At 37.2% G+C, this 12970-nt stretch overlaps 1 protein-coding gene across 4 annotated transcripts in view; it reads left to right on the plus strand.

The window, feature by feature from the left end:
• The window catches only part of gabra1 (gamma-aminobutyric acid type A receptor subunit alpha1), a 37129-nt gene that overhangs the window by 8064 nt on the left and 16095 nt on the right, over window positions 1–12970 (plus strand). For all 4 annotated transcript variants that reach the window (XM_042227165.1, XM_005942260.3, XM_014340054.2 and 1 more), the window contains exons 4-8: window positions 335–402; window positions 2129–2349; window positions 4407–4489; window positions 7384–7527; window positions 11315–11467. In XM_042227165.1, the coding sequence (XP_042083099.1) occupies window positions 335–402; window positions 2129–2349; window positions 4407–4489; window positions 7384–7527; window positions 11315–11467 (669 nt within the window). The remainder of the gene's footprint in view (window positions 1–334; window positions 403–2128; window positions 2350–4406; window positions 4490–7383; window positions 7528–11314; window positions 11468–12970) is intronic.

A 12970-nucleotide genomic window follows, 5' to 3' on the forward strand; every position in this document is an offset into this window, starting at 1 on the left:
CCCATTCCAAATGAATCCTCAGTGGTCCCATTTTGGCTATCAGCATTATGGGACTAGAATGGCACATTTCCAACAATGCAGCAATGCACAAATTTATTAAGAGATTAAAGCTCTGTCCGGTTTCAATAACAACAGAAACGGTTATTGACATCCAATGACATCAAATGTTTTGTTTTTTTCTTTGTTTCTTGTGTGCATGTCTAAGTGCTAAAAATATTTCTGAATAGATTTAGTGCTTCAGAGGCTATAGCCAGGTGGTCCTGTATTAACAGGTAGTTAGAAGCTAATGACTGCCACTGATAGTCACTCACTCAGCAATTTCCTGCTTCAACAGAGCGTGTAACTGAAGTCAAGACTGACATTTTCGTGACTAGTATTGGGCCAGTTTCGGACCATGACATGGTAAGACTCTTTTCGCCTCTATAAATGTCATTAGTTTTCTGGTATTCCTCCCCTCCATCTTTAGCCCTGCCTTATAGCCTTTCTGGACACAGTGTTCTTTAAGCTGTGAAATATCTATTGATTTGTAGATTCATTCTATTAACTTATGATGTGTTAATAAAACTGTCACCTGCAAACTAAATTTTCCGGTTCATGGTTTGTAAGCTCATGCTACAAAAATGCTGTGGTACCAGTGTATACTACAAAAAAAAAGCCTCAAATATCCTTCTTGTACAAGTTTGAAGGATAGACAATAAAATTACTTGCATTATTTTGGAACATTCACATGAACTAAAGTATAATTAAGAATAAATCAATACAATAACAAGCAAAATTGTGATTATGAGTGATTGATTATGACAAGCTTAAAGTTTAATCTGATTTAAAAACAAGTCATACTTTATTGTGTTTTTCTGCAGTTTGAAAGGTCAAGTTATTTGAACCCATCTGAAATTACAAGAAGCTACAAAATGCAAAGAAATATTAATAAACATTTTTATTTTTTTTGTCTTATTTAACATTCAACCTGAAAACACACACACACACACACACACACACACACACACACACACACACACACACACACACACACACACACACACACACACAAAATGTAAGTTGTTCCAACACAAGTGATCTTTACCCTGTTCACCAGAAACCAATTAATCTCATTTAAACGACTCACTACCCAGCCTTGAAAAAAAAAAAAAAACACTCCTGTTATAAGCACGTGAAGTGTGTCTACTCTGTTTGATATAATCTCAGTTAATTGCACTGGTTGACATACAGGCCACAACTATTTTGCTTCTGTTAAAGCCAGAAGGAAGAGCTGAGGAACATTTTCTCCATCTCTAGCCTTTCCCTATCCTGCTTTATTGCCTTGAAGCTCTGTTTCACTTCATACTAATTATCTTACGAGAACTGAGAGGCAAAGAGGCGGGGGAGAATAAAAAAAAAACCCACGCTGTTCTGTAATTTTTACTGGCTCCCTTTACTCTGCCGGGCGGTCATGTGGAACCATTAAAATCTGCTCTCAGCTAGTCATTAGCTGGCTTGAAAATGAAATGTCCTCCTAATTTTGTGTCCAGTGCTTCCTTTTTGTGTCCGGTGTAATTTAGATTACTGAGCAAAGAAGTCCCCCCAAAGATAAATGCTAACAATGATCATTTTTGGCACTTACCTGACAATGCAAAACCAAATGGCCAGATAATTAATGATTCTGTATTTGCATAGGGCACATTAAACTGACCAGACAATAATTATGTAAATAACATAAAAGAAGAAAATAGAAAGGCAAAGCCACATATTACTGTTTGAAACACAGCAAAGTTACTGTACAAAGGAGGCGTTCTTTAAAAAAAAGAATACACTTACCAGCCAGGAAACCTTCTTCTTCTATCCACTAGATTCTTTATGTTCGGCAAAACCGTTAATGTAAAAAGACAGTTACCAGCAGGGAAACTAGGCCAACCATAAGAAAGTCAAAGTGACATGAGGCAAAAAGAAGAAAAAAGAGAGAGAAGAAAAGTGAGAACATGGCAACAGGGGAAAAATGAGGTTAGATTACTCAGCAACTTCCTCAAACCAGCTGAAGGTAAAAGTACAAAGAAAACTGCTACGAGGTGGTGGAGCACGACTTTTTGTTGACTTGTGTTTTTTTTGTCTGTGCCTCACCTGCTTCTTGTAGGAGTACACAATTGATGTGTTCTTCAGACAAAGCTGGAAGGATGAAAGATTAAAGTTCAAAGGCCCCATGGCTGTGCTACGTCTCAACAACCTGATGGCCAGCAAGATCTGGACCCCCGATACTTTCTTCCACAATGGCAAAAAGTCAGTGGCGCACAACATGACCATGCCAAACAAGCTTCTGCGAATCACAGAGGAAGGCACACTACTTTATACCATGAGGTAGGCCAATGTATTCTACTGCACTGGTGCAATAAAGATTTTAAAAGGAACTAGATAATGTTTTGAGATTGACTGAAAAGCGACTGGTATTATTTCATTACATGCATCATTTGATGAGGAATCTGGGCTAAAGGAACAGTAGATCTTAATGGTCTTAGCTGAAAAAGAAGAATTCAGTTATGGAAGACTGATGTGGAGAAATTGTGAGGAATGATGTGAAATTACTTAGCCTAGAGTTCTGAACTCCCTGTTCTAGTTGTGTCAGTCCTTCCCAAGACCATGTATTAAAAAAAAAAAAAAAAAAGTCTGACATAGTTTGATGAGGACAGTAAAAGTTCATGTCAGTCCCTACAGCTGCAAGCCACACAGATGTATCCCCTAGTACTAATAACTGGACCTCAAAGTAACTATGTGTATCTTTTTTGAAGGTCTAAAAGAGATAAATTTGTTCCCAAGCAGTAAAAAAAGGTACTGGAGAGCTCTCACTAAAGGCACAGTGCTCTGCTTTTTTTTTCCACATTCTGAAGACGTGTGTTATAAGCACATTGTAATTCATGAGTAAGACTAGGAAAGCGTTTCCAAGTGTATGAATAAATGATAATAAAAATGCACAGTGTAAAATAATGAATGCCCCCTTATTTAGCATTTTTTTTAGAAGGTCCATTTCTGTACTTTTTACATTACGGTATAAAATTGTCACCAGAGGTTTAAGACTGAGCTCTATAAAATGCAAACCACAAATAATTACCCCCTGTCAAGGACACACATCAAATGGTACTGCTCCAGTGACAAGGCACCATAAACCAGTAACAAGGTTTTGTATTTTCTGTGTCCAGCTAGAAAACGTTTATAGCACACGACTCAGACACAACAGCCCGTTATTTATTAATTTTTTTGTTTCTCAAGATACATTTGGTGTATTAATAAGTAAAAATTTATATTTGATTGATTCATAATAAATTTTAAATGCCATGGTCATAATAATGAAAGATAATGTCATCCAAGGTTGTCTTTATTCATGTATTTTTAATGGATTTGGTGGTCATCATTGGATTTTGTCAGCTAAACTTGCAAATGCTATAGGTCAGGTCTTGGTGTTTGGCATTAGAATGTGTTAAAAGGTATGAAATACTGGGGAAAAAAGCTTCATGTTACAAGTCACTATGTTCTGGAAAGGGCTGTTGACAGTGTTATCTGAGTTAATGTTTTATGTGCACTGCATCTACCCCATTTAATATAAGGAATATACTTTTTTTTGGCTCCTTCACACAAATATGATTTACCATACAACTATATTTATATTTTTAAGTTCTGTCACATTGATGAAGTGTTTCAATGCTTGCATTTTAATGTCTGTATTACGGTAAGGCACCATAAATTTCCAGCACAGATGTTAATGTCATTGTAACTGCAATAGCATTCGTCAGGAAAATACATTTGTATTTATTTATTTATTTTTTAACCATATTATGATTTATTGCTTTGAAGATGCCGCATGAACCATTGAGTTGATAAGGTGTGACACCTCGGTATCCTTCCACAGAGTTGGTTAAAAAAAACCATTTATGACAGTGCAAACCTCGATGCACAAAACAGACTGATGCTAATGTGAGATGTCTAAAGCAAGGATCATAAAGCATTTGTTTCAACATGTTTACTAGCAGGGGGAGGGGTGATAGGCGGAGCTCATATTGCTGTCACAGATGAGTGAGATGAGGGATAGATGGGAGATTAGTGTGTCACGGGTGGCCTGACATGCTGTTTTTCACCAGGCTGTCAGGAAATAGAAACTCACAGCTCAGGGAACTGGAGCACTTCTGTTGGTTTGGGGAAAAGTAGTAGAGCTTCGTTCAACAGGCGCTGGTCCCAACAGACTGGAAAGAAGAATAATATACCACATGTTTCTTGTGCCTAACTGTAATGAATTGTCAGTCTGCCTTAATTCTACTGTCATCACACTTTCATTATTTTTCTGCCCGCTTTGCCACATGCTCTGTTTTCCTCTATACTCTGTTTTTTTCTAATTCACTGCCCATGTCTTTGTGAACATTTTCTAGGCTTACAGTAAGAGCAGAATGTCCTATGCATCTAGAGGACTTCCCTATGGATGCTCATGCTTGTCCATTGAAGTTTGGCAGCTGTAAGTAGCCTCTGTTGTCACTTATAATCTTATGCAAGTTAGGTTTCAAAAAGCTTGCAACACTGTGTAATCCTGTGGAAATTAAAACAAAATGCAATGATTTGCAAATCCATTAAAGCCCTATTTCCTTCAGATTAAAAAACTAGAAAACATTAAATGTTTGAACTGAGACCATATGCTATTTGATGGAAAAATATTAGTTCACTTTAAAGTTTGATGGAAGCAACATGTGTTATAAACGTTGGGATAGGTCAGAAATAAATGTTACTAAAAAGAAATAACTGAAAGAACATTTTGAAATTATTTGGGTTAACTGAGAACAGATCAGTAACAGTGACTGGGTATGTAAAAAAAAAAAGCATGTTGTAGAGGCAGAAGTTCTCAGAACTAAAGACAGGCAGACCGTCTCCAAAAAAAACTGTCTACAAATTGTGGAACAATTTCATGGATACTCCAGTATCTACAGTACACAATATCACACGATTTATAAAATCTGGAGAAATCTCTGTGCGCAAGGGGCAAGTCCAAAAATAAATCTAGGATGCCTGCGATCTTTGGGTCAGGGACATTTATAGAAATTGCTGTCTATTAATACAAATAAAGGCCTTATATATTTCACCAAGACCATGCTAAACTGCATAGTACATACAGGCATAGAATTCTGACCATTGATAGGTAAAGTGAATAACAATCATTATCTCCTGGTTATATGACCTGTCAGTGAGTGTGATATGTTAGTGAGCAAGTGAACATTTTGTCCTCAAAGTTGACATGTTAGGAGCAGGAAAAATGGGCAAGTATAAGAGTTTGGGTGAGTTTGACAAGGGCCACATTTTGATGCCTAAACAAATCAGTCAGAGGATCTTCCAAACTGCAGCTGTTTTTGGGTGTTCGGGGTCTCCAATTGTCAGTATCTATCAAAAGTGGTCTAACGAAGGAACAGTGGTTAACCACAGACAGGGTAATGAATGGCCAAGGCTCATTGCTGTTTTGGGGGAGTGAAATCTAGCACGTGTGGACCGATTCAACAGACAAGGTACTGTAGCTCAAAATGCAGAAACAGTTAATGCTGGTTGTAATAGAAGGGTGTCAGAACACACCGTGCATCACAGTTTGTTACATATGGGGCTTCAAAGCTGCAGACTAGTACATAATATCACAAGATTTATAAAATCTGAAGAGATCCCTGTCCACCACTGAAAGCACCAGCAATGAAGAAGAACAGAGGAAAAGGGTAGCTGGTTTCATGAATCATGGTTTCTTTTACATCATGTGGATGTGTGGACTTGGTGCATGTGTGTTGCTTACCTGGGGAACACCTGGCACCAGGATGGACTATGGAATGCTTTGGGCAACATTTTGCCTGGAAACCTTAGGTCCATGTGGATATTACTTTGACAAGCAGCTACCTAAGAATTGCTGCAGACCATCTAGGTCCTTTCATGGAAAGGTCATTCCCTGATCACTGTGGCTTCTTCCAGGAGGATTTTTTACCCTAACACAAAGCAAGCATGTTTCAGGAATAGTTTGATGAGCACAACAATTGGTTTGAGGTGTTCACGTGACCTCCAAATTCCCCAGATCTCAATCCAATCAAGCATCTGTGAGATGTGCTGAACAAACAAGTCCGATCCACGGAGCCCTCACCTCGCTACTGCTAACATCTTGGAGACCAAATGTTACTTGGTCTCCTCGGGTCTTAGATGCTTATGGACTATTTTTAAAAGATGATTGGATGCTACACAGTGGTAAATATAGTAAACATGTCCCTGTACCAACTTTTTTGAGATAAATTGTTGTCATGAAATTCAAAATTACCTTTTTTTTCCTTAAAATCGTACATATGATGATGGCATTGTATTGTGAATAATGATTTTCAAATTATTTGATTTTGCAAATCACTGCATTTTGTTATTATTAACATTTTTTACAGCCTCCCAAATATTTTTGAAATTGAGTTTGTTGCTTATCCTGCTAGACACGCGAAGTGTAGACCTGTGTTTATTGGAGTACTCTAGATAGTATTGATAGTACTTTGCCAACTGTTCACTGGTGACAGCTACCTGTACCCTATATTACATTTGAAAAAACAAAACAAGAAGAAAAGAGACACAAATAAAGAATATCAAGAAAAAAATATGAATGTGGCAAAACTAAGCCAATAGAGAAGTGAATGTAACACCGTCTCTGTGCCACTTTTCAGACAGCTGCACAGCGTGACTGAGAGGACCAAGCCTTAACTGCTTTTAAATTGAACTCACTCCCTAAATATTTTAGTGATGAGCTCTCTTCCTTATGCTGCAGTCTGCAGTTGAGCCATCCTTTTCTCTGCAGTGGTGGAGCCACACTGCAGCTTTGACAGGTTGGGTGGCCGGAGGGAAGAATAGGCTGACTTGTCTGGTTTAAGGTCATGTTGTCCTGATGGGAGGTTGTTTGCTTGTTTTCTTAAAAATTAAGAGATGACATGATGTGTCATGACATAATGTGACACAACATCAACTCACATTATAACACATGTGAGAAGATATAAAATATATATAGGCCATAGACAAAAAAATAATAATATAATAAAGATAATTGGAAAAAATGTTTTCTAAGGTCTGTGGAAACTCACTGGATAAAAAAGGGGCATAATGTGCTTGGATAGCAAATAAGCCATGATAGACAGCACTGAGGTGGTAAAATGGGAGAATAGCAGACAAGAAGACAGGATGGTACAAAATGAGATGAGGTAGGACATGAAGAATTAAGAGCAAGACATCACTTCAGATTTATCTTTTTTTCCACCTGGTATCCCTGGCAGCTCCAAAAATATAATGTTCAAGGCAGCTAGGGACGGCAAGACACCAGGAGCACAATAATTCATAACTTCTTACTCTTTTGTTTCTTGTCAGATGCCTACACTAGAGCTGAGGTGGTGTATGTGTGGACTAGAGGGGCTGCCCAGTCTGTAGTGGTGGCAGAGGATGGATCCAGATTAAACCAGTATGATCTGATGGGGCAGCATGTGGATTCTGGTGTGGTCCAGTCCAGCACAGGTAGGTGTCATTGTGGTTGTAGGTCTGCTCTTCATTAACTGGTTTGTTGTAAATTAAATGAATGTCTTTTAAGGGATTTTTTCTTCAGTTACTAGACATTTTAATATTCACATGGCATTTATTTGCTGGGAAAGATCAATACATAAAGAGCCATGTAGACCCTTTTGTTATCCTCTTGAGGTCTTCTTGTTAATTATTTCTTAATGCTCAAAGGATGGTGTAGACAGTCTGAATTTACAAATTTTGAGAACTGCATCAATGCATTGGCATCTGTAGTGGCATCACTTTGAGCCTCACAAATGACAGACTATGTCCCACATACTTATTTCCCTACTGGCCACCACATCTTTTTTCCATCCACCTCATTTTGGTTGATTGATACTGGCAAAAATTAGTCGCAGCATAAAATGGGTGACCTGTTTGCAGTGATGTTAGCTGCTGGAAATAAAAAGTAATGCTTAATCCCAGGCCTCCATCCTTTGTTTGTTTTACTGGAAGCAGGCCCCCAATTGACTTAATACCATCTTATTATTATTATTTTGTTTTGTTTTAGTTATTTGGGTCTCTGGAAAACCTCAAAATCAATGCATTCATATGCCCACTTTAAGTCCCACAAGACAAACCATGCCAATAAATCTCAAGCACAAAAACAGAAAAAAAAACTGAACAGAAGCAGAAGGGCAAAATACAGCAAAGCATTTATGGCACATAGACAGACTCTATGAGCTATTTCAATCTTGTACTTGTTTTGCTGGTACAAATTTGTTGATGAGTTTGTTCATTTGGAGCATTTTCCAATTGGTGGTTTATTTTCACAGGAAAAAAAACCAAAGAAAAATCCATCACTTAACCTTGTGATAACTTATTGTTCACCTGTATCTGAAGAGGGAACAAGAAAGGGAAGGGGGCGTTGTGTTCTAGTCACTGCCATGTACTTTAACATGAGACAACAACAGTGTTAATATGTTTTCATGACAATGTCAAATATCTGAGCTAGATAAAACTATTCTAGGAAAATTTACTTGAAAAAAACATGAAAATACTATCTTGCTCTGTACTATAATATAAGATGTTTATGAAGTCCGACGACTGAGCGGAAAAAGAGATTTTATAGTCATCATGTTGCAGGTGTGAAAGTCTGATCATATTCACACCACGAGCAAATAGTTTATTTTGTTACCAAACCTAGACCACATCATTTTAAGCACCTCGATGTGGTTCTTTTGGGCTACACCCAAGCACATTAACTTTGCTCCCACCTGCCCAAATGAGTTGTAGCAAGGAAGAAAATGAACCTGATTTAGGCAGAGTTAAAAACCAGAGATGTGAAAACACCCAGTGTTCATGGGGCATTCACATTAGTAACTGGAATTGAGAATAATAAATAAAGTCCAAAGTCCATGCTCTAATTTTAATAGCTTTATCAATAAGTTTGAATAGTTTTGTCAATACAGAATAAACTGTATTAGAGATACGGTCCTTTTTAGTGTCTGATGACTAGTAGTGATAGAGACTATATAATCTCTGTAAAATCAGGTTTATTCCAGTCAGGACCACTTTTCTCAAAACAAGACAATTCTCTCCATCCGCCATTATTTATGCCATGGCTCTTTTCTTGAACACAAAGCAAAAAGGTAGAGAGCACTATTCCCCACCATTCCCCTTCCATGTTCATGTACAGTGGTGTGAAACAGTGTTTGCCCCCTTCCTGATTTCCTATTTTTTTTATGTTTGTCACACTTGATTGTTTCAGATCATCAAATAAATTTAAATATTAGACAAAGATAACACAAGTAAACAAAAATACAGTTTCTAAATGAAGGTGTTTATTATTAAGGGGGGGGAATCAAAACCTGCATGGCCTTGTGTGAAAAAGTGATTGTTCCCTAAACCCAATTCCTGGTTTGGGCCACCCTTAGCAATAGCAACTGCAATCAAGTTTTTGCTATAAACTGACAATGAGTATTTTACAGCGCTGTGGAGCGTCTTTGCAAATTTGTTGTAATTCAGCCACACTGGAGGGCTTTCAAGCATGAACCGCCTTTTTAAGGTCATGCCACAGCATCTCAATCGGATTCAGGTCACTCCAAAGTCTTCATTTTGTTTTTCTTAAGCCAGTAAGAGCTTGACTTGCTGTTTGGAATCATTGTTCTGCTGATGATGTTCTAATGTTCCTTTTGCTCAGCAGTGGTTTTCGTCTTGGAACTCTGCCATGCAGGCCATTTTTGCCCTGTATATTTCTTATGGTGGAATCATGAACATTAACTTTAACGGAGGCAAGTGAGTCCTGCAGTTCTTTGGATGTTGTTCTGGGGTCTTTTGTGACTTCTTGGTTGAGTCCTTGCTGTACTCTTGCGGTAATTTTGGTTGGCTTGCCACTCCTGGCAAAGTACACCACTGTTTCACGTTTCTGCCATATATGGATAATGGCTCTCACTGTGATTCGCTGGAATCCCAAAGCTTAAAAAATGGCTTTGTAACCTTTTTGAGAAATTGAAACAAAAATTCCAAACATGTTATACAGCATAGTTAATCTATGCTCTAATGAGGGTGGGGAGGGGGGCAATCACTTTTTCACACAGGGCCCTGTAGGTTTGGATAACTTAATCAATGAAATCATCATTTAAAAACGGCATTTTTATGATGTATGTTTAATTGTGTTATCTTTGTTTAATATTTAAATTAGTTTGAAGATTTAAAACATTTAAATGTGACAAACATACAAAAAAACTGAAAATCAGGAACACTTATTCACACCACTGTATGTAGAAAACTGGAAAAGCTGATGTGAAGATGACATTAGTTGATCTGCTGAGATTGAGATAAGTTTGTCTCCATGTTGGGTCAGGCGTGGCTAAACTAATACTAGGCTCGATTTTGTACATGTACATATGACCACAGTGTATAAATAATGCTCTTCATGAAATTTAACAAATAGCTTTACTTGCTTTAACATTTGTCAGACAACAAAACAAAATAAATGAAAATAAAAAGATGTTTCCAGGCTGGAAATATTGCCTGGAAACATATGTAACCTAGCTCAGTGAAGCTAAGGGTAGACAGATACAGAGACACAGGAGTAAGATGCACTGCCAGGCTCATCAACTCACTGTTATTTGCTATCATTAAAACTGATTGCTTTTCGATCTCGTAGTGATTTGTTTGTTTTTTGTTTGTTTATTTGTTTTACCAGAACTATTTTCTACCTTATCAACGCTAGCTAATTTGCTAACAAAATGGGAACCATGTCTCTAGCCTAATTTGTAGATCACTACGTGGGATTGGCCTGGCCACCTCTGGTCAGTCTCAGTCTTAAGAAGTAAACCAAAGCAGTGGTGTTAACGCTCGTGAAAAATACACAATAATTCCAAAAACAGACTTTTATTTCCCCAATTTAACAGCTAAAACCTTAACTTTTTCCCAAAACTTAAATCATTGTGTACATTACTAGATAGCTTTTAATTGATTTCTGCATCTTCAGGACAATCCTCTCAGGTAATTGTCTAAGAATCTATGCTTATATCCTAGGGAATACTCTTGGCTTTCTGTGAAAACATAAAGGAACGTAAAGACAACACTGTTTCCATCACAATGTTACTTTAAAATATGGCAATTAGTGTTAAAGAGATACCAAATTGCATAGCTCCATATCAAAAGAACTAAATGCATCATAAAAGCTCTTTCTGTGTTGATAAAAACCATGGCTAGGTACTTCAATCTAGTATCCATAAGTAAAGTTTTTTTTAATGATTGTAAATGTTCAATGCTTTCTGTCTGTGAACAACAGGAGAATATGTTGTGATGACAACCCACTTCCACCTGAAGAGGAAAATTGGTTACTTTGTGATCCAGACATACCTACCCTGCATCATGACAGTTATCCTCTCCCAAGTGTCTTTCTGGCTCAACAGAGAATCTGTCCCTGCCAGGACTGTCTTTGGTGAGTTGTTTTTTTTTTCTTTTTTCTCTTCAAAACATCTTTGGCTAGAGGCCATCGTCAGAAGTTTTCAAAACTGCTCTTGAAAAGTCTGAAAGATAATCAAATGATACATTAGGTAGTCACACAAAAGCTAGGCAACAAATCGACTAATTGCTTAAATCTATAATAACAATAATTAATATATTAAAAACAATAATAAAAAAGAATACAACAAAAACTATTTAAAGCCAACACATGACTCTTAGACACACTGATATGAAATTATTTTCAATTGCATTTTTTACAATACCTTCTTTTAATTTACACATTTATTTAATGAAGAATACTTACTATTGATGAATACTTCAAACCAATAATATATCACTTAAGGAATGCTTTGCTTTATTTTATAAAGTAATGCCATCTGCATTGTTTATTCAAATTAACAAAACAGAAAGTCCAAAAACACACTCAACATAATATTGCTTTATTCTGCAGTACTACATCTGGCATTTTGATTTTTGCCTCAATACATGCACAGAAAAGCGTGTGAACAACATTTTTCAGATTTATAACACAAGCTTGAGTTTAAGTTGTTTCTAAAAAGCTGTTGCTTAATGATGGTTTGATTTTTTGCTTTGTTTTGCTCAATGTTTTTGTAAAAAAAAGACAGCCTCTAAAATTCACAAATTAAAATGTGTGTCTCATTTGTTTGTGCATAAACAGAAATGTAAAAAAAGGCGAGCTGCAAGCTACTTTTTCGGGGGGGGTGTCGGATTGCCGGGAAACCTTATAGTCATGAACAACAACAACTGGCCATCTAGTAACCACAGTTTGAGGGAAAAATGGGTATTCTTAGACTGGTTGTGAGTTATTGCTGGAAGTTGCTAGCAGTTGCTGTGACATTACTAAAACTTCATGAGGTATACAGTGCTGCACTGAAAAGCCTCTTTGTGAATGCTTTGATAACAGTTTGCATGGCAGATGCTGACACAGCTGCAAAACAATAGCAAACTACTTGCTAAGCAATAGCGAAACTGTGAAAAATGCTACACAAACCAAAAGTCTTTTGAAATCTGTAGGTTGCAGTGGTAAGACACAACTCTGAAATAAAATGTTCCAGTTTTCCAGTGTGTATCACACCTTTTCAAGTGGCAAGTGTTTGCGGACAAGTTGGTGTCTTTCATGCAAACTCTAGGTGACCGAATGTGGTTATAATCAAAGCAATCGAAAGGAGTTTTAGTGCATTGGTTTTTCTGACTGGCTTCACCCAGTATCAGCCAGTAACCTCCCGCAATCACTCACCAGCTGGCCAGGGAATACACGTTTTCCCCTTGTGACCGGTGGTTGCCAGATGGTTGATAAATAGCCTGTAGGCTTTTTTAACTGAAGGCTAAGATGGCTATGTCAAAAACATATTTTAAAATACGTGAGATATACCAGACATTTTATTGTCTCTGTTCAGTACATCCATACTGTTCTATTCTGTTTTGTTTTTTACTAAGGCAAAAAGAGCGTTAATCG

Source organism: Haplochromis burtoni, unplaced genomic scaffold (genome assembly GCF_018398535.1).
Source record: "Haplochromis burtoni strain Fernald_Lab_line unplaced genomic scaffold, NCSU_Asbu1 Contig_247, whole genome shotgun sequence".
In the NCBI taxonomy this organism is placed as follows: domain Eukaryota; kingdom Metazoa; phylum Chordata; class Actinopteri; order Cichliformes; family Cichlidae; genus Haplochromis; species Haplochromis burtoni.